At 37.3% G+C, this 23,228-nt stretch overlaps 1 protein-coding gene across 2 annotated transcripts in view; it reads left to right on the plus strand.

Annotated features, from left to right (window-relative positions):
* Positions 1 to 23,228, plus strand: part of ntrk3b (neurotrophic tyrosine kinase, receptor, type 3b) — a 139,891-nt gene that overhangs the window by 26,030 nt on the left and 90,633 nt on the right. For both annotated transcript variants that reach the window (XM_089129893.1, XM_039658949.2), the window contains exon 3: positions 2,699 to 2,770. In XM_089129893.1, coding sequence (XP_088986019.1) covers positions 2,699 to 2,770 — 72 coding nt within the window. The remainder of the gene's footprint in view (positions 1 to 2,698; positions 2,771 to 23,228) is intronic.

Genomic DNA, 23,228 nt, shown 5'->3' on the forward strand with positions numbered 1-23,228 from the left:
ACATTTTCTAAAGGGTTGTTGTTAACATACCATGATATTATCTGGGAAAATGAGCAGCAGTCAGCTAAGTTAGCAGTGCAGCACCGTAGACTACAGTTTAGAGGACGTTCGCAACGGGGAAAGCATGAAGCTTACATGACAAAATCAGTTCATATATCAATATCGTAACGAATATAAATAACCTTAAATAATGTATGGTTCTCTGCCTCTTTCCGTCTCTTATGCATAACGTTAGTTACTTTTTAAACACGAAAATCGCATTCAGCATGAGCATGACACGCAATCGGTTGCTGTGGTAATGAACAACCTGCTTGTTAAAGCGAACGTGTACTCCTGTATCGGAGGCAAAATGAATAAATATGCAGCGCAAGTTATATATTTCGAACTCCAAACAATTAGCCACTGAACCAGTTTATAAAATCTTCAAGGCTGTGCTGGTTGCATTTGAGGTAACTTAGCATGGTCATGGGGTTTTTCAGATTTTTCTTGAGACTGGTAAGCATTAGCATCAATAGTAGTCGTGTCTCATTCATTTCTTAATTTTATATTTGGAATAAATCCCTCCACCGCATACCGTAACCCTTTTTGCTTCGATCTTGCTTGATATCGCGGAGGTATTGCTCCAAAAAAGGTCACTGACACGCACGGGAATACCCTTTGCCGTCATGGCAATCTGTCGCGCTGCCCGTGTTTGACCATTTGTTTGACGGAGGTAGCAGCAGTAACTAAGGGGGGCGGGGCTCGGCGAAAGGCTAATTACGCGACGGGATAGCTCACAGCTGAAGTTATTGCAGAGGCCAGACAGACTCACGGAGGCGATTGACATCTCACAAATCGAACTCGTATAACTGTCTGTCACACGTTCTACCATCACATCGTTACTTAATAAACAACATAAGATAAAAGAAGTAGCATCAAACAGAATTTACCCGCACACATGGGGTGTTCGAAGCGCACACAGTTCAACAGGGAGCGCGCAGCTCTTAAAGGGGCCACACCTTATTTACACTCGTTACAGTCTGAAATAAAACAAGATGAGAAATTAAATATTCTTTCTGTGATGTAGTATGCTTGCTTATGAAAGAAAGTAATAAGAAATGACTCTTTACATTAAGCTAGTAGCCTAGTGAGAACAGGGTGTTGGGGAATCACTTTTTTTCCTCTTTTTCATCAATCCGCAGTTTTTGCAAGTTCCCGCAATTTTTGCAAATTCCCGCAATTTTTGCAAATTCCCGCAATTTTTGCAAGTTCCCGCAATTTCATCGCATAAAATTGCATAAATATCCCGCATAATCCATCGCATTTTTAAAGAAAACGGGCCGCGTGATCAAGGATTTTTGGCCGCAACAATCACAAAAAAACTGGAAGGACTAGCAGAGTCGGAGCAGATGGCGGTTCAGCATTGAAATGTCGTTCTCGCATTCAAAAGGTGGGGTTGAGACTGAATGCAGAGAAGAGTGTGCTTTCTCCAGTTGTGAGGACCACTTTCCTTGGTGTGGTATGGGATTCAGTAACGAATCGATGCAGGCCGTCTTTTAACCTGCTTATGTTAAAATCTGATTTTATCCATCCATCCCAATTCCCATCCATCCATCCATCCATTTACTTGTTTCAGACCCGTTTGCCCATTCTTATGCAGAACACAAATCTGACCTTCAAAATATCTCTTTTGTGTTCCGTGGAAGGAAGAAGTCATGCAGGTTTGAAACAAGTGATGACAGAATTGTATTTCCAGTTGAACTGTCCCTTTATTGATGTAATGATCTTAAATTGTTTAAAGTGCATAAGGCCTAAACAACATTTGAAGTGCCAGGCTTTTTAAACATTTGTAAAAATTCAGCCAAAATTTTCTAGTTCAAGCATTGGTAGGGACCACTGACCTGCTCGTATAGGGATTTCACTAGCGCACGCAGAAGAACCATTGCAGCCGTGCCGAAATGAAATATCTGCCTACACTCGTAATCCCACCCCCACAAGTTCATGGATGTCATGTGAAGGACCATTGTTTTTAGGTTTTTAAGAGCTGAATGGTTAAGAAGAAAAATAAATCCAGCCAACATCCTCCTTATATCTTTCTCATAATAGAGATGGATAATTGTATTCCTTGAAATAGTTTACTATAGAGCCATCATCATAATAAAACTAATTCTGTACTGATTACTGTTCACCGGATAAGGGTGTTGTGAGTGTAATCACTTTTTGCATTAAATTCCTTTAATGAAAAGGATGCAGTCATTACCAATTAATGCCACCCAGACTGTGCACAGAGTCTTTAGGATGCACAATTCCTTCCAGCTGCCGCTGCGGCTCAGCGCTATGAAATTGGGGACCCTGATGATACCATTATTCTAATGACACTCTCAGAAGAGATGGGAAAGATGGCAAACTGAGATTGCTTCTGCAGTTTATCATCATAAACGATGTATATCAAGCTGCAAGGCTCTAATGAACTGTTGGCTTTCTCAGGTTTGAATGATCGACTTGCAATGCCAGGTGCAAATGACCAACAACAGGGCCCTCAGTCAAAATTACTGGATGAAGTTGGTGGTCTTACCTTGGGAAAAATAATTTGCACTCATCATTGTTGGATTGATGCAGTCCATTTACCATTTGTGGCCAGCCAATGACACCTATCATTCACATATGTTTGAGAGGAACTGTGCATTTTCATATAGTAGTCTCTCTCTCTGTTTTTCAGGACAATAATGAACTGCAATTTACGGACAATCCAGGCACGTGCATTTGCACAGAACCCTCATCTCCGCTACATGTGAGTAAAATGTCTTCTAGTGTGCTTGTGTCATGAAGGAGTAATTGTTATTCTCTGAATGAATCCTTTTTGTTTAGTTCCACTCATCTGTAAACAATGTTGAGTAAGCTACATTTAGTGCTTAGTAGCTTAGGGTATAGTGTAATTATGAAACTAAATGAATCAATGAACAAATCAAAAAGAGTTAAAAATCACAACTTCTAGTCTTCTAACATATTTTTTGATCGTCAACACTAGAACGGCCATGACGGTCATTTTGACCATTTTGAATTTTATATCTGCAACTAAAATAAATAAAATCCTGCTGGTACCTGACTTTTCCAGCCCGGTCTCAACCCAAGGCGTCATATACTGACGCTTTTGACAATGCGTATACATCCAACGCACATGGCACCCTTTAGCGTCAATATGAGACGCAGATATATATGGGCCAGAAGGCGCCTCCTAGTGGTCTAACCCTAACCCTTCCCGCAGACCTAAACCTACCCATAACCGAAGCGTGTTATATTGACGCTAAATGGTGCCATCTGCGTTGGATGTATACGCATTGGCAAAAGCATCAGTATATGACGCCCTAGGATGAAAATTCGTTGGACTTTTCCTAAAAGTGTCAGTATTTTCATTTAAAATGTTTTTAATATAAATTACACATAAGGCAAAACAAACTAATTAAAGGGATAGTTCACTTTGAAATTAATTTTTGATATGTTTTAGCTTACCTCAAGGGCATCCAAGATGTAGGTGTCTTTGTTTCCACAGTATTTTCAATTTTGACATTTTTCGGTCAAACCGGTGTTGTCTGTCAGTCATATAATGCAGTTTTAGGGGGTCCACCTCAAAGAGCATGCACAGAGAAGTCAAAATTAAACATGATTTAATGACTCGTGAATGTAAGTACACACTGATTGCCTAAGACACGAAACGAGCGGTTTGTGTGAGAAAACGAACAGTATTTATATAGTTTTTACCTCTTGTTAACAGCCGTCGAACTGATCTGAATCAGATGTCCAACTGAACCGAACTGGGGTGCGTTTCCCGAAAGCATCGTTAGCCAACTATGGTCGCAAGTTGATCGCAATTTCCATTGAACTCTATTGGTAACGACGGAACTTGCGACCATAGTTGGCTAACGATGCTTTCGGGAAATGCACCCCTGAACCGTCTCCAGACGTTACGCCGGAAGTGATCTCTCACGTGTCTACGTCACGCATTGTTTACACAGAGATTTCGGATGTTTTACCTTTCATTAAACATATTTAAATATACGGGAAATCGCATTGGAAGACGATTTCGATTTATCTAAATATGTTTAGTGAAAGGTAAAACTTCCGAAATCTCCGTAAAAACAATATAAATACTGTTTGTTTTCTCACACAAACCGCTCGTTTCGTGTCTTAGGCTATCAGTGTGTACTTACATTCACGAGTCATTAAATCATGTTTAATTTTGACTTCTCTGTGGATGCTCTTTGAGGTGAACCCCCTAAAACTGCATTATAGGACTGACAGACAACAACGGTTTGACCAAAAAATGTCAAAATTGAAAATGCTGTGGAAACAAAGACACCTAAAACTTGGATGCCCTTGAGGTAAGCTAAAACGTATCAAAAATTAATTTCCAAGTGAACTATCCCTTTAACATATGCATCTATTTCGGCCATAGACAGTCATATTGACCACACTGAATTTTGTGGTATTCTTTTGTTACATTTCCCGCGGTTGACCTTTGTCTGTTAGAAAACGATCAGAAGATTCCATTGCAAAATGACAGATATGTTTATTGAGAGCTGGTCAGATGCTGGGAGAGTTAAGGTGTGCAAATATCCGGTATGAAGCCCTTGGCTGCCCAGGGACGCGTGTAGAACCAGGAGTGCTGAACACGGCTGGATGACACACGGAAAACGGATTCAGACAGAGAACAAACACGCAGGAAACATCCACAAAGGTCTGACAAAGACTAGGCGACAACAGTGACACTAAAAAGGGTTCGCTGATCAGCTGCAGCTGGCGTGTTGATCAGAAGCAGCAGGTGTGCTGATCAGTGGCAATGATCAGCAACCACACACACACACACACAACAAGACGAGAAAGGAGACAGCGAATTCATAAACCGTTACATTGTCTCTATCACAATCAAAAGAATATCTAAATAAGATACTTTTAGTTGTTATTATCTTGTTCTGAGTTATGTTGAATGGATATGGAATATATAGCCTATCTGTTGTGAATATGCGATAATTATTTACGGGCTAGCCTACTAATGATATTATTATTTATAAATGTATGATCAAATTATTTAAATGTACAGTTTGGTATTATTTTGTTTTTACAAGATATCCTAACACAAAAAAATGCATTAATCTCTCAATTGGGTATTTATCATTAAAGATATAGAGTTTGCAATCTAATGCTCAATGACCGCTTGTGTCAGTTCTAGAAGTTATGGAATTCTGGCACTTCTAATGTTAAAGGTATTTGGTGTTGTTTGTCCCATAAGAATTGTCCTAAGTAATTGCAATATAGAATCTAGTGGCTCGGATCTCGCGTTTGCCGAGGCAGCGCATAGATTACGGGTCTACTCCGCAATAAAGATTCTGTGGCTGGGATCTCGCTTTTGCCCAAGGCAGCGGGTAGATTAAAGGTCTGCATTGCAATTCAGAATCTACTGGCTCGAATCTGCCGTTTGCTGAAGCAGCGCGTAGATTACGAGTCTACAATAAAATGGTTTCGGGACACATCAGTTTTCAACGAACGAATGCACGCCAACTCGTCAAATACCGGCGTGATTACTTCGTCTTCCAAACAGATGGAAATTGACAAAAACTCTTAATAGTCCGATCCAATTTGACTTGTAATGGTGCCCGAATCACACACTGTTCCTTTGTTGGCCAGAGGAGAACTGGCCCCCGACTGAGCCTGGTTTCTCCCTAGGTTTTTTTCTCCATTCTGTCACCTGATGGAGTTTTGGTTCTTTGCCACTGTTGCCTTGGGGTTTGGCTTGCTTAGTTGGGCACATTTAATATTCAACAATATTATTGATTATTTATGTTATCACTGTGAAGCTGCTTTGATACGACCTAAATTGGAAAAAGCGCTAAATAAACGTGACTTGACTTAACTTCAAAACTCTGGAATTGGCTGAGGCCAAGAACCTTCCCTCAAGGAAGCTTTTTTTATTAGCCATTACTTCTCTGAGGAGAGTAGGAGACCTTCAGGCACTCTCTATATCTCATGAGTGCCTGAAGTTTGCTCCAGGTAACATTAAGGCTATCTTGCATCCCAGGCCATGCTATGTGCATAAAGTGCCATCTGATGTGGCACGGCCTATGGTTCTGCAGGCTTTCATCCTCCACCTCACGTGATGCCGGATCACGAAAGACTTAATTTGCTCTGTTCATGGCGGAAGTCAGTTCAGTTTCTGGTGTGCTTCGGGTTGCCCAAGAAGGGCTTCCCGCATCCAAACAGACCATCAGTAACTGGATCATTCAGGCTATCTCTATGGCCTTCCCCTGCCCGGGAGCGTCTTGCTTCATCGCAGAAGCTAACTTTGTGCCGGCGTCCATTTGTAGCTTCCGTGTATGCCGTCACCTTACGTCATAATGCAGCACTAATAAGGATTGGATTCGTTTCATTCATACTTCAGATGTGTTACGCTAAGGGCGTTCCCCAAAGTGTCGTAGTCGACACAGTGTCTCGTTCTCTTCTCAGGAAACAAGGGTTACAGTCGTAACCCGAGAGACGTTTTCTGCCTGCGGTAACTATGAATGAAACGTCACTTCTTACTGATTCATCTTTCTTTCTTTCTTTCTTTCTTTCTTTCTTTCTTTCTTTCTTTCTTTCTTTCTTTCTTTCTTTCTTTCTTTCTTTCTTTCTTTCTTTCTTTCTTTCTTTCTAACTAATCTTTCTTTCTCTCTTACTAATCTTTCTTTTTTCTAAATAATCTTTCTTTCTAACTAATCTGGCAATGTGGTAAACCATACTAGAAACATGGTAAATCATGTTAAACCATGCTAGCACATTTTAAACTTTTTCAAACTTTCTGTTTGACCCAACTTAAAGTTTGTCTACAAAATTATTATTATAATTGTATTAAACTGAATAAAATATATATATATATATATATATATACACATCCTTCTTCTATAAGATGAAAAAGTCAGGTGGGATGTAACAGACTAGACATCTGCTGCGAATCCAGACCTCCTACAGTGTTTCATCACTCTCGCTTCTGAGCTTCTTCACCTGCCAAGCCCTCCCATCTTTCTCACCACATCCTCTTTTCGCCGTAACCTCAAGGCAGTTTTCCTCTCCACTCCTCTTGATCCTTCAGTAAGGAAGCCAAGTGGACTATTCCCAGCTTCCCATTTGCATTTTTCTCATTAACATTGCTCTCTCTTCTGCTGATGGTGGACTCTTCTGGTCCCACCCACGCCTGGAAACAGCACTGACCTACAGGCCTCCAAATTACCCTTTGAGGTTTCACTAAAGGTCATTCAGCTTAAAGCACAAACATAGTAGATTACATTGTTACATAAGCAAACACATGAATGCAAGACCTGTCTGTAGAGGTTTTGGTGGGAAATAGTTTTCAAGATCTCATCCCATCTGTGGGTTTTGATGGGCAAGCTGATAGTTTGTGCATTGATATTATGTTGCCTTAACAACGATGACGAAAGATAGACTCTATCTATCTATCTATCTATCTATCTATCTATCTATCTATCTATCTATCTATCTATCTATCTATCTATCTATCTATCTATCTATCTATCTATCTATCCATCCATCCATCCATCCATCCATCCATCCATCCATCCATCCATCCATCCATCCATCCATCCATCCATCCATCCATCCATCCATCCATCCATCCATCCATCCATCCATCCATCCATCCATCTATCTATCTGCTAAAAATATAATTTTCAAAATCATTTTGATCGCTGACAGTTTCTTCACCAAATCTACCCTCAAGTGAAAGTGACACTAATATTTGATTGTATTCAGTACTTGCTCTGCAGTAAACTGTAAACTAATAAGTTTTGCTGATGATGCATCCTATTCTTTTGTTTTCTGTCTGCGGTATGAATGAAACATCACTTCATCATTGTGAATCAGACATTGCCACTTTGTGCAACAAAGCTGAATTGCACTTATTCAGTCACCAAATATTCAATTATTGTTGTACGAAAAAAAAAATACTTACCTATAAACTTTTTTACAAATAAATAAATGGGAAAACAGGCTTTCTTTTATATAATTTTTTTCTTGTTATATTGTTTATAATGAATTGATTGAGGAATCCTAGGGATGATGTCTAACTAAAAAGTGAATGAGGAGGAGATTTGTAAATGACGTCCGTGTCACTAAAAACCCAAGGTATGCGTTTAAGGGTTAAAGTTGGGTTAAAAAATGTTGGGCGAGGACTATTATTTGGTTGTTGATTGGATGGAGGCAGATTGGCCAGGTGAGAGCTAGCAGTCTGTTGTAAGAAATAGGTGAGTTTAAATGATTGGTCTGTTATTTCACTGGAAAATCAAGACATTTTGATTAAAAGAACCATTACAGAACCATTTTCTTTTAAAATGAACCATGCACGGATGAATAGTTCAAAATCAGATCAATAACCTGTATTTAGAAAAAAAGATGCATTTTCATCAGACATGTCAAGTTTTCTGCTGATCATTTTTTACTTCTGAAATACAGGTGCCAGTTGGAGGGCATATCTCTTCTGCAGACCACAGATTTTACTTTTCATGTTAGCTAACATTTATTTTAACCTTTGCACAACTAATGTAGGAAGGTTCTTTGTACCATAGCTAGAAGAAACCATCATGATATTCTCATCACTACATTTTTTTTTACCTTTCATGACAGTAAGCAAACTATCTAACGGTGACCTTTGGTGTCTGTGATAGTCTCACAACCAGAGTAATGCATGGATTTCTATGCGATAATGGCCTCAATTACATGCAAGCGAACAGACTAAGCACTTTATGAATGAGCTTAAAGATCCAGTGTTCATTTGAGGCACAAACCAAGCAGATGGACATGCTAATTGTGCGGTCATTAAAAATATGGCCAGGAACTTCAGTAACAAAGATGTTTACTGCTTATGTCTTATTTAATTGTGGCTCTCAGACGATTGAAGCAGTCGTTTTTGAGATAGTAATGGCTGATGGAAATAAATCACATTCAGAAATGGGCAGAATTTCCAAAGACAAAACATTGATCAAGGAGATATGGAGTAAGTTAATTACAGAACAACTACTGAGATGAATGACAAAGCTCACATATAGCTTTCTCCAGGAGCATTACCATCATTATTATTATTTTTTAATTATTATTCTTTGTATTAAGAGATTATTTCAAGCCAATTAATCCATTGGTAGTCCTTCAATTTTAATTTTTGAATTTTTAATTTTGAGGTAAAATATGACTTGTACATGTTTTTGTGAGATTCATCCCAGAATGAATCTGCAATAACAATATACATTTTAATTTGGGTTTGACTGAAAGCACGCTCTTTAATCTCAACCAAATTTCTGTAACAATGAATTCCCCATGCAGCTCCTAAAGAAAAACGCTTGTTAATTCCACACATTGACTTGAATGAACGTTTTGTTTTTTTATGTGTCCTAAACGTCCTGTGTGTCAAATGACGGTATGCCGTCTGGGTGGCCAGACATTGTGTCTCCACAGCCCACATATCAACAGGGGCCTAATAAATTTGAAGGGCCCATTGTAGGGGAGGAGGAAAGGTCATATCCTCTAGGGAGGGCGGAAAGTCTCTTCCTCATTAAGTCTTTCTCCTCTACGTGATTTTCCTGTTCCAAAATGTCACTTTCTTCACCAGACCCCCCCTCCTCAGACATCTCATTCAATTATAGGGACAAATATTATGTGCTCATTTTAACATGACTCAGATCTGCACAAGAATATTTCTAACAAAATGGCTGAGTGATATTGCGTGTGATATACAGCAATATTGTAATATAATACAGTCCAAATGCTTTTTTTTTGTTTGTTTGTTACATTTAATCACACTCTACTTGCTGTTTCAGTTCATGCATGTTCTGATTTAGCCGAGTTAGACACATTCCAACATTTTTTTTTGATCCTGGAACAACCATTCTTGTCCAAAAATGTAATCCTAAAACCCTAAACCTAACCCATAACTTATCCCTAAAATCAAAATGAAATGATGAATAACACTGATAAAAACAATCTAAGCTTTTAACCCTACTGTAAACATGTCCTTCAAATCTGATTGGTTAATTGAAATGTTCAAGGATCAGAAAAAGCTGCATCTAGGAGCAAGAAATCAGGTTTGACCCGGTACATACTGTGATTTGTGATAAAATGGCATATGCTTTCCCATAAGTCAATGTAGGGAAGGCATTGTTATTTTAGGTGTTGTTGTAAGTTTTTATTTTATTTTTTATATACAAGTCTGCAAATATGATAATTTAACATGATACTAAAATATTATTTAAATGAGTGCTTGTTGATGCCCCATTTTTGTAGAAATAAGAACCAAATTTAGAGCACTCTATTGCATATATTCAGCGAGGCTTACATGATTTTTCGAAGTTTCTTTCACTTTAACTGTAAACATGCATTTTAACCGTTAGACACTAGCGGGTTGCTGAACCAATTATCATGCATTGCACATGCTGCCATATAAAGTACTCTGGAGCCAACAACACAAACAAAGCTATTAAAGTTAGAAAAATTACATTTAATAGGTTAGTTAGACGCATTAGCTACTTCAGAAAGATGATTATATGCTAAATATAACACACACTATGGGATATTAAAGACAATCAAAGAAGTGGTTAGGCTTGCCTGGACACCAAACTAAAAATACCCCAAGCTCAATCCCATTATCAGATTTTGATCCTGATGAATTTGTATAGGAGTCAAAAATGCATATTATACATTAGTTGATACATTAACTGTCTAAGAAGGCTCTTTTTTGTTATTGTTCATGATGTGAATGAAATATATAACTTTTTATGAAATTTTGAAATAGTTTATTACTATATTAAGCTGGACAAAACGAATGGCGATTTTAAGCAATTTTATCAAATTATAATCTGGTTTATGACGTTTATGACCCCATATGTTACAATAAATAAAATGACCTTAAAATCAGTACTTTCAAGTTGCATTTTCAGTATAAAACCCCTGAGATTCTGCACTGATCCTAAAAGCTTTTGCCCAGTGAAGCCTGATTTCTTTTTGTGGTCTAACTTATTTGTTGTTTCTTCTGGCAGATCACTTTACTCCATCCATCACTTACTAACCAGAGAATGACATAACTGCTTTTTTTTGGCTCTAAATGTTTTAGTCAGACTAGTCAGACTCCATTTGGCAGATGCAGTAGGGCCTACAGTATGTATTGTTCATCGAGACAACAGTGGCGTTAAAACAGTCTATTCTTATTGCTTCTATTTACAGTTAGTGTCCATGTATGTTACAGTGTGTATCTCAAATATGAGCTGCTGTTTGCTCAAATACTGCAGCTGTGAATGATATAACAGCCCATTCTCACTCCCAAGGCGTCACCTAACTGACGCCTTGGGAAGCATTTGGACATGCTTCAATATCTGACGCTTTAGGCGCCCTTTAGCGTCAGTTAAATGACGCCCTAGGATCGCGTGTACCCTACCCCCACCCCACACCTAAACCTAACCGCGTCCTCTAACAGACGCTTTCCTTTAGCGTCAGTTAGAGGACGCATTAGGATCGCGTCATGTAAGTGACGCTAAAGGGCGCCTAAAACGTCAAATATTGAAGCATGGTCAAAGGTGACGCCTTGGGGTGAGAATGCGTTGGATATAAAGGAGGCTTTTATTCTAAACTCCCTAGTCAAATATAACATGCCGATCAGATTGGAACTGGGTCTGTTGTGGTATTTTTTTTTTTTTTGGTGCAAAATGTACGTCAGACGGTCAGTGAACAGACTAAGCTACCCACAGATTTTAGAGGCTTTGAAGGTTTTTCAAACATCCCCATAAGATATGCAGAACACACAGCATTTAGCCTATGTGGGGTGATAAGCTATATATCTGTGCCGAGTAAGAATTTAAAGGGGTTTGCTTTTGTTAAAGGTTGAATATTAAATCGTTTTGTTTTGCTACACCACATTTGGATAGGTTTGGGAAGCACTTTGTCATTCTTTGTCATTTTACAACATATCATTCTCTATTTATTTATTTTTTTATATATATAAAATTTGGATGCATTTTTAAAGAATAAAGAAAAAAAATCTATTTATTATGTTAAGGTCCTTTCAGACAAAATGCAATTTTTCAGCACAAATGACAAGCCATACACTGTAAAAATGTTTGTAATTTGTACAGAAAAATACCATGCTACACTAAAACCATGTTAATTTGTTAATTGTAAGTTTCCTTGCCATACACGGAGAAAAACTGTGAATGGCTTAACAGCATATTATATGAAATTTTACAGTAAAACAGTTTTTTTTGCAAGTAAAACTATGAATTACCACATTATTTACAGTAAAAAAAAAAAAAAGTAAATGTTCCCAGAAGTCCCTGCCTTACACATCACATATGATTACATGGTTTATAAATAATTTTGTTTCTTCTTATTTTTGTTATCAGTAATGTACATTAATGTGTTTTCTTTAATTTATTTAATGTTTATTGCATTATTTTAGTGTTGGTCACCATTATAAATAGGATTATCAAAAGATTAAAATCATTTGTATTACTGTATGTTTTATTTTGTAGATGATAATGAATAAATGATCAGTTAAGAAGTACCTCATCATTTTCTGATAAATGGCAGCATGTCCTGGGATATTGTGCATCTTACATGGGCTTTCTTCACGAAAATGAAGTAAATGTTCTACTGTGACTTTGTAGAATTCTTCTAAATATTGAATCATGTCATTTCATTTCGCCTTCTTTGCTTGGCGGCGGTTGGCTGCATGGATGAGAATGTAATGACCAGAGTCTTCTGTCTCGTACGGCATGAAACATGTCGTGATATTATGCAACCAGCATATTCTGGGACTTCCAAAACCTTCCACTAAACCTGTCATGATGCTGCCTTCAATGGTATCGCCAGGTTGTCTCATTACACGACCAAAATAGCATAACTTGGGGGATTCAGTAGTTCTTATAGCCAATTTGTATACTCATTTGTCATCAGTTTTGTCCATGGAATTCAGAAACAATTTTCTAATGCGCTTGTTCTCAAAAGCCTGGATGTGCCTTTCCTCCTCCTTTTTTAATGCCCACGATTTGCAACGTATGTTGCAATTAACTGGCCAAACTAGGGATTTAATCAAACTTAGTTTGGTGAGAGTGCTTACTGATTTGTTCTTCCATATCTTCAGCATAAGCACCATTCCCATTGCCAATCTCAATTTCACTTCGGTTGTACAATCGGCATCATACGTCACTCGACTACCCAGGTATGTAAGGGTATGAAACCGATCTCAATTTCTTCATCAGTATTCGTCATTAGTTTGAACCAAAATAAGAAGAAACAAAAATAAGACTCTACCCTCTATGGTCTCGGTCTTCACTCGGACTCGAGTGAGTTGGTCTCGACTACGACGCTGGTGGTTATGTTTTCAATTTTTGTTTTCCAGATCTGTTAAATTCACTAATAAATGCTATTTAATAAATATTCTATTATTTAATTAACATTATTATATGAAGAACAAGAACATACTTTGTGTTTGTAAATTTGTCAATAGAATTCAAAGATGCTTTCTTGCCTCTATGATTCCAATATGGCAGGTATATGACACAAGTCTCTGCATGCTTAAACTAATGCAATTCTTCCCTCAAGATTTCTGTCTTTTAAATAAGATTAGGGTGTATTGATCCACTCCAGCTCACATTGCTCAGTCAGCAGGTTGGATTTTGACAGACAGTTTCAGGCTCTCAGCCTGACACTGTGTGTACATAGGTAAAGACAGCCTCTCCAAGCCGCTGTCACTCATTCCAGTCCGAAGCGTTTTATCACAGCCGCGAGCTCAAGCTCATCACTGTCTGCTCAAACTCCGGGGGATTGTAGAAAGATGTCTTCCATTCACACCCTGTTCGCTCACGGTTGAGGTCATCTTGCTTTAGCCTGCTTTCTCAACAACTGCTCATAGTTGATTCTGCAGCACAGCATCAGTTGGGTAGCCCGTTTAACATAATTGCAGAAAAATGTGAACAAAAACTGAACTCACAGTGACATTTATTCAAGTTGTTGTTTTAGAGATGTTTCAGGCAGTGAGCTAAGTTGTTTATAAGACTGGTTTAGTACAGCAAATTTGCACATATAATTACATTTTCATTTACATCATCATTTTTTCCAACAGTAACTGTTAGTTTCTCTGCTTATAAGAAACAATCATAGGCCACAGCTGCTTTTGTCTTCAGTCTTTCTAAATCATTTCACTTTCTTGAACATGCAAGCTGAAATTTAAGTAATAAAAATAAACTTAGGGAGGCTTACTGGTTGCACTAAAATTTCCCTCCCCTAATTATATAAGATATGTTCACATTGTCAGTTTCTGGGATTGACAACCGCATTTACTTACAGTTGTGAATCTCGAAATGTCCCGTTCACACAGCAATTTACAATGTGTCTCAAATACTGCAACGGGAGTCAAGCCTATATTCTTTTAATAACTACCATAGTGACAGTGACCAAAGTAATATCAAAGATTTCATGTGAAAGAAACCTGAAAAGGCTTATCACTTTGGACATGAAAAGAGTCCAATCGAGCTGCGAGTTCATCCATCAAATCTTCATAAACCAACAGCCGCTTCTATAGAGTGGAAGTTGCTAGGGCATGTAGCAGAAAGTTTTGACGCAAGTCGACCCAAAATCAAATCCGCCTTTTGCCGAACTTGCTCTCCCTTTTCCCTATCAGATCGGAAATGTATTTTCAATAAAAAATGAAGAAATATCAAAAAATGGAAATAAATTGTCCAACGTGTGTTTAATAATAAAGTGTTTGGGGCAGGTTTATGGAGGGCTTTATTGTCCCAATAATGCGTCATCCATGTTATTATTGCATACCGTTTAATGTACAACAACAAGGAATAGTATCTGCTCCTATTTATAAGTATAAATAGCATCAAACTACTATTTACACATAGACACCATTTACACCGGGAATTAAAATAAGATCTGATTCCAGATAAGTTATTTATTGCAAAACGAATCAAACCGATAAAATTTGCAAAACGGATAAAAATCCGATCTTCAACTCCCGCGTTATATGCAGATTTAATGGATTGCACGCCACCAAAAGCAACAGATATGAGCTGCATTTTATTGATCATCAGCTAATTTCAAAATCAAAGACATCAATAAGAGAAGAGTGGCAACAGCCCCTGGTAAGATCACTTCGTTTCTTTACTTGAAGATGATTGTGCGTTAAGCGTCTGTGACTTACTTTCACTTTTATTTGCGATGTTTGCATGTTGGCTTGATGAATAGCCTCAGCTGCTCATCTGCGATGATGCGTGTCGCAGTAGCGTCATATCTGACTATAACATAGCCTATATAACACGCTCTCACTCTTTATTTTTTAGCATTTTTGGGAGGAGTAAAATATACATATTTGGTTTCAACAACCAGATTGCGTTTACTAGTAAAGATCCGAACAAAATGCGAGCCAGACTACAACCAGATGTGGTCAGGCAGATCCGATCACAATCCGATCACAACGTATTTACACCTTGCATTAACATGCGTTTTTTATTATCCGGATAACTTATCTGGATACAGATCGCATTTTAATACCAGGTGTAAATGGGGTCTTATTGCATAGTGTAAATAGTATCTATCACTATTTTCACTTAGCGGAAATAGAATATCGCTAAGAAAAGGCTGCTGTTTTCACTTAGTGTAAATAGAATCTATCATTATTTGTATATTGCTAGAGTATTTGCACTGCTGCCTTTAAAAAAAATCGTACAAAGCCCAAACTTTTACACCTGGTCACTTCATGTGTTTTTACTGATAGCTATCTGATTTATCAAAACGATTCCATTTACACCTAGTCACTTAAATGTGTTTTTGCGAAATTGATCATCAGCTAATTTCAAACTCAAAAACGACAATAAAAGAGAACGGCAACAGCACTGGCAAGATCATTTAGTTTCTTTACGTTTAATGAAGATGATTGTTTGGTAAGTGTCTGCGACTTCCTTTCACTTTGATTTGCGATACTTAGCGGCGCGTTGGCTTGATGAATAGATGCTCAGCTGCTCATCTACGGTGATGCGTGCTCCAGTAGCGCCATCAAATCTGGCTATAACATGACATATAGCCTATAACAGCCTATTTCTCACACATTTATTTTTTAGCATTTACATATGTGGTTTGAACAACCAGATGCATTTAGACTTGTCCAGTTTCGTCTGGAATGCGGCCCAGACCACCTCCTGATGTGGTTTGAGTGATCGGATTTAAATCCGTCTCGAATGTGTTTCGAAGGGCATTTACACCTGGTCTTTTCCGATCACAGAAAACGCATGAAATGGGAAATGGCCAAGTGTAAACAGACCCTAACAGTCTATTCCTTTCTGCCATCTCTCGCTCTATACTGTGATACAGCCAAACCCTATTTTGTATCTTCAAATACACAATCATAAGGTCAAAGCTTGTCAGGACAGATACTAGAGGGTCCCGCAAATGACAGAGGTGTGAGGGGCACTAATGAATGCCAAACTGTCACTGTGCCCAGGCCTGGCAGAATGCCGACACCTCACAGCAGCTCAAAGCTGTCATCCACGGAGCTGCCGTGCCCCGACACCTGGGCCCGCCACCTTCAGCTGCTCTGATGAGTTGAGAGACAGGGGCAGATGGCAGTGTTGAACTGGCACAGGGTTACGGTGTTTGGAGCAAAGCTGCACGCCCCTGCAAAACTCAATCAGTGGGCTGCCTTGATCTGGCCGATCCGCAGGAGATTTGGTTTTCTTAACTTAATTGGACCCTCTATATCCTAGATATCAACTAAAATATCATGCTCACTAATATTGGATTTATTTGATCAAACCTACATAAAAAAAGAGTAATACTGTAAATATTATTACAATTTAAATGAACTGTTTTTGGTAACGCTTTACGTGTGTCCTTGTTAGCTCCTCCCCTCTCGTTATCTGTCTAGTATTAACATTCCTCACCTGTTGTCTCATTACCCTCCTGTGTGTGTTTCCTTAATAGCCTCCTTTGTGTTTTCAGTCCAGTGCTGGTTCGTTTGTCTAAGTTCATGTTTCTGGTTCCTAGTGGTTTTTTCTTGTTAGTATTTGTTCTGGTTTTCCCCCACGTGGGAGTTTTGTTTGTACTTTGTATTTTATTTGTTTGGTTAATTAAAGTCATACCTTTGTTTTCCTGCAATTGAGTCTCCACTTATGTTTCCTGATTATCCCGTGACAGTTCTTCACTACCAGCCCGTTACAAAACATTCCTTATTATTAGCAATTTTGAAAACAGCTGTGCTGCTTAATATTTTTGTTGAAACCATGATACCTTTTTTGTCAGCATTATTTGACGAATAATTAAAGAACATCAGATTCGAGCAGCAGAATTTCAAAATCCTCTTCAAAATCCAAATTGCTCTTCAATGAAAAGTGACTTCCTGCTTATTATGACGCAAAAGGATGATTTTGCGATATATACAGTATATATATAGATAGATAGATAGATAAATAGATAGATAGATAGATAGATAGATAGATAGATAGATAGATAGATAGATAGATAGATAGATAGATAGATAGATAGATAGATAGATAGATAGATAGATAGATAGATAGTAGAGCCGGACCGATATATCGGCAGACCGATATTAGGCATTTTCCAAACTATCGGTATCGGCAGTTATAATGGCCGATAAATGAATATTTCAAAAATAAAATAAAAACGGACGAAACACACTTGAACCATGTCAAGAGTGTTGGAGTTGTATAGTTTGTCCACCAGAGGGCACTCTACACCGTTCCTTTTGGCAACACTCGTTGAGTTGGTCACGATACATACATTGCTTGAATAACAATTAAAAGAACATCCACATCAGTTCTCTTAACTCAAATAAGCATGACAGAATTTGTGACTATCATGTCCAGTTTAAAAAATAAATAAATAAATAAAATATCGGCCGATATATCGGAATATCGTATTTTAAAACCAAAAAAGTATTTGTATCGATATCGGCCTTCAAAATCCTTTATCGGTCAGGCTCTAATAGATAGATAGATAGATAGATAGATAGATAGATAGATAGATAGATAGATAGATAGATAGATAGATAGATAGATAGATAGATAGATAGATAGGTAGGTAGGTAGGTAGGTAGGTAGGTAGGTAGGTAGGTAGGTAGGTAGGTAGGTAGGTAGGTAGGTAGGTAGGTAGGTAGGTAGGTAGGTAGGTAGGTAGGTAGGTAGGTAGGTAGGTAGGTAGGTAGGTAGGTAGGTAGGTAGGTAGGTAGGTAGGTAGGTAGGTAGGTAGGTAGGTAGGTAGGTAGGTAGGTAGGTAGGTAGGTAGATAGATAGATAGATAGATAGATAGATAGATAGATAGATAGATAGATAGATAGATAGATAGATAGATAGATAGATAGATAGATAGATAGATAGATGTTTTTTCTTTGCACTATGATGAAGGAAGTCTTAAATTATAATGATAATTGCACAAAAAGTTTGAGGGGCCAAGGGTCTATGTACACCCCAGTTATAATAGCTGCTACACCCCTGGCCTTACTGCCTACCACTAGTGCAAAAAAAGCAGAACATATTTTAGCAAAGTGTTGGTTCCTTTGCAGGCGTTTGAGAGAGTGCAAATGCGACTCTTACAGACAAGTCGTACTTTTGCTAGTGCTGATGAGACTCTGAATGGATTCATGACTGTGATAGGGGAGCTATTGAAGGAGACAGCAGATAGGTAGTTTCACCTGCTGGGTGCAGAGACCACCTGGAGGAATTGAAACACAAGCGATTATTTGGTCCGGCTGCAGTTGCAGCTTGTCCCAAGTGTTTTTGTTCATGTCCCAATTGTTCTTGTTCTCTATTTTTCCTTTTTCCCCCTCCTGAGCTTATATGTTTCCTCTATTTTCCAGCTTCCCCGGCCAGGATTATGCATGAAAGCATGATGTCCCATCTCATGAATCTATTTCCTCTACTCATTGTGCAAACACTGAAAACCAGCGTCAAAGCCAAGCAATCAAAGGGGACTATAAGCTATTTGTGGGGCAACGCGTCTCATACAATGCAACTTTTCTAGTTTTCTAGCTCAAAGACTTGCAATATGTTACATTTAAAATACATTTCTTCTTGTTTCTTTATTTCCGGTGCCACATGCAAACACAGATGAGATAAGTCGGTTATTTCATAATAGTATACACAGCACCGGTGCAATTCAGCCTTTTAAAATAGGCATTCTCTACAACAAAGAGCACAGCAAATAGGACAGCAGTTACACCCATCAAGGCATTAATGTGGCCATTTTTAAACTATTATTGCATGATTTTCTATGGAACTTCTCAGTAATTAACATGAGCTTGTTGATGTGAAAATAACACATTTCTGTTGCAGCACCCACTTGTGTCTGGGAAAATATTTCTGTTTTGGTTCCTGTTGTTACAAGGGTTGAAAACATTTATTCCCCTTAAGCGCTCACTATTAGTGAGTTGTAGACATTGTTGGTTGTAATGACTTACTGTAATTGAATGAATTTCCCCATGAAAAGGTAAAGTAAGGGATTACTCTGTAGTCTAATTACAGATTCTTTATAAAACAATAGTGGATGTAGCTTGACAATTTAATGTCCATTGTCCACAACAATATAAAATAACTTGAATGATGTATTAAAGATAACTAAAAAATATCTATGTTAATGCTTCTTTTGTATTATTTTAAATAATTTTAAGTAATCTTGAAGCCTCCTTGGAAGTTTGTTGAGGCCCCAGAGATAAGAACCACTTTTTTACAGGAATTTTGAGCACCTTTTCAGATACAATAAATCACCATAAACCAGCTTAGTTTGGTTTAAGACGTTTTTAGTGCTTGATGTCACTTTAATGTTTCATGTTTTGAAATTCGGTGAAGTCTGTGAGACTCATTTGATTGCTGCCAAGTTTTCCAAAGTTGCTTCTTAAGAGAAAAGAGGAAAATCTCGGAACGCTGCCCACCCCATAATGCCGTAGACAGTAAAGAAAATCCTTTACATAACTGATTAGTAAAGTAGAGATATAAGTAGCTTATACATTTTTCTGAAAGCCAAACGTTTTAGGCGTCGCAAGCGGTGTGTTTATTTTAAAGCAGGTATCTGCTGCTGTGAATAATAGACGACAGCATGACTCAGCCTCGTGCAGAGAGAGGGAGAGTTAGAGGAAACTGAACAGGGTGGGCGGCACACTGCATCTCCACAACACGGCTTTTAAAAGTTAGCTTTAGCCAAGCCAAAAACAGATATGGCAAAACTCCATCTTAGCCCTTGAACCAGAGCTGAGCAATTAAGCTTCCGGTTGGCATATTTTCCCTTCAAGCATGTCATTCCAGCGTTTTGTTTTTTTTTTCTTCTTCTTTTTAACAAAATACAGAAACATTCAGCCAGTCTTTAAATGTGCACAGCTTAACACCGTTTATGACTCAACGTGTTCTTACACGGTAACCTTTTCAAGATAGATTGATTGATTTGAGGAGGTTTGCACAAAGCTTGTAAGGATGTCTTGCTCGCTAGATGTTATAAGGCTGCTTTATGAGAAAAAGAGATAGTCAAACGAATCAAAAATTGTGTGTGAGAGGTAGCCTAGATTCAGTACAGGTGTGAGAACTTATTTCACCTATATTACATTCCATTCATGGTGAAAATAATTTGATTGTAATCAGGTATAGAGTTTGAATCTGGCTTAGGTTATGTTCCAGTCCTTTCCGCATGGTTTGATGCTTTACACGGCCATCTCCAATTAAAGGTAAAAAGTCCATGGTACTGTATACAGTATACTATAAAATAATATATATATAAAAATTAAAAAAAATCTATTTTTATACAATTTTATAGGGTTGTAACTAGTGGTGCACGATATATCGGCCACCAATGTAACATCAGCCGATATGGTCGATTTTTTACACATCGGTATCGTTACGATGACAAAATAGGGCCAATGTGAATAGGCCGATCGTGAGTTCATTATCACCATAGTTTAATGGCGCGAGTGTATCGTTACGCCCCTAAAATTGTTTAAGTATAAATAAACACTTTTTGTATTGTTTTAGTAATTGTAGCTTTTTTCTAATTATCATTTAAGTATTTAGTTTCACTTCGATTAACGAAAACAATTTAATAGTTTTAGTAAACAATAACAACACTGCTGAACACTTTTGTTTAACTAATATGTTTGCATATGCAACAATAATATGCTATATTAATTTTATGAAATTTTTTTTTTTATACATATATGCATTTACATTAATTTTATTTCATGGGCATATATAACCAAGTGTCATTTTAATATTACTTATACTATGGTAGTGTTTATTTTGAATTAGCTTTTATTTCTATATTTTTAGTTGGATTTTTGTTTTGTTTTAGTATTTGTAGTGGTTTTAATTTGTTTTATATAGCTTTAATTGATTTTTTTATTTCAACAGTTCCGTTAGTTGCCAACATTTCAGCATTTTCGTTTAAGTATACCTTATTCTTCTAATACAGTATAATAAGCTTAATTTAAATTAACGAAAAATTATTTAGTAGTTTTAGCTAAAAATAATGAGTCTGCTGAACACTAAAAAATATTTTTAAATATATATTTCTTATTCTATTCTTTTGTTTATTCAAACAAGAAAAAAACCCTCAACTTTAGTTTACAATCATGGCCTCAGCTTCCTGTTTCGAGAAGAGTGTTACACCCCCTCAAGCGTGTGGTTCTTGTTATAATCACTGAATCACTGGCTTGCCTCTCAATCCATGATTAAAGAGCAGTATTGAAATCGTACACGGACCCAGATGTAAACAGTTGCTTCAGAATCGAGCAGCAGAGGATCTGAGTGGCATTATGATGAATCATAAACGGCCTCTTTATATCACTGATTGGTGTGAGGTTATATATAGTCCTATTTTTCTGTGAATTGTTATGGAAGTATATTAATTTATGTATTTTCCATTGGCAAAGAAAGAATAATGCTGTGCTCACAATAGTCTGTAGTGTATTTTTCCTTTGTGGCAGTTGTTTAACATTTTAATGTCACATGATATTATTTTCCCGATACTCCAAAGTACATGTTATTACTCTTTATTGTAGATTTTACATTTGAACCGTGAATTTGCACGTGCTGACATTCTGAGATCAATGCTTTTCCGTGAAACGGAAAGAAAAATGTCTTTCGCATTAGGAGCGCAGAATTAGAAAATGCAAATGTTCTCACACATAGGCATGATTATTTTGGTATCTCACTCCTGCTATTTTCAATTTTTCATAAATTCAGTGTGGCTCTTGCACAACTGGTGCCAAATTAATTTATTTCCTAATTCATTAACTACCATCCGCCTTGTTGAATTTGCACTGACATTTTTCTTCGCAGTGCTGAAAGATGACCTTTTAAAAGAGCAGCTCCTGAAATATGCAGGTGGCTTTGCACAAAACACCAAAACATTTAGATTTACACAGAAGGCATTTATCAGACTCTTATCTGGTGCGACTTGGTTTCGTTTGTTAGACTGCTGCTGTTGTCTAAAGAAAACAGGTGAGGAAAAAGTGTTACTTTGTTAAGATTATGTTATTAATGTGTTATGTTGCATCATCAGCAGCACTACACAAATCTACAGAAAAATCTTTTTGAAAGAAGTCTCTCTGAGGTTGTGAACAAAAACACAGTAACAACAGCAATATTTTGACTGTGAATCGAAAAATATGCATGGCAAAGCTGAATTTTTAGGATCATTACTCCAGTCTTTAGTGTCACATTGTCCTTCAGAAATCATTATAATATGCTGATTTGCTGCTCAAGAAACATGTATTATTATGATTATCATCAATGTTCAATATGGTTGTGCAGCTTGATATTTTTGTGGAAACTGTGATACATTTTTTCAGGATTTGATGAATATAAAGTTAATTGATTTTAATTAATTAATTAATTTGATGAATATAAAGTTAATTGATGTTCATTGAAATTATATATTTTTGTATCAATGTTTAAGTCTTTACTGTCACTTTTGATCAATGTAATACATCCTTGCTGAATAAAAGCACAAAAAAAAACACTTTCTCCCAAACTTTTGAAAAGAGTTTGCTTGTCTAGCCTATTTTAAATAATGTTCTGAATTGAATGCGACAAGATTATGTAATCTAATCTTATTTCTTCAAATTCTTAAGAAATTCTTAATTCTTAAAAATTCATTCAAATTATGTGGCAGCAATGTAGCCTATGCATTAATTCGCATAAGGAATCCCAGAATGCATTGTGACA

Source organism: Pimephales promelas, chromosome 1, assembly GCF_988280905.1.
Source record: "Pimephales promelas chromosome 1, fPimPro1.hap1.1, whole genome shotgun sequence".
Taxonomy (NCBI): Eukaryota; Metazoa; Chordata; class Actinopteri; order Cypriniformes; family Leuciscidae; genus Pimephales; species Pimephales promelas.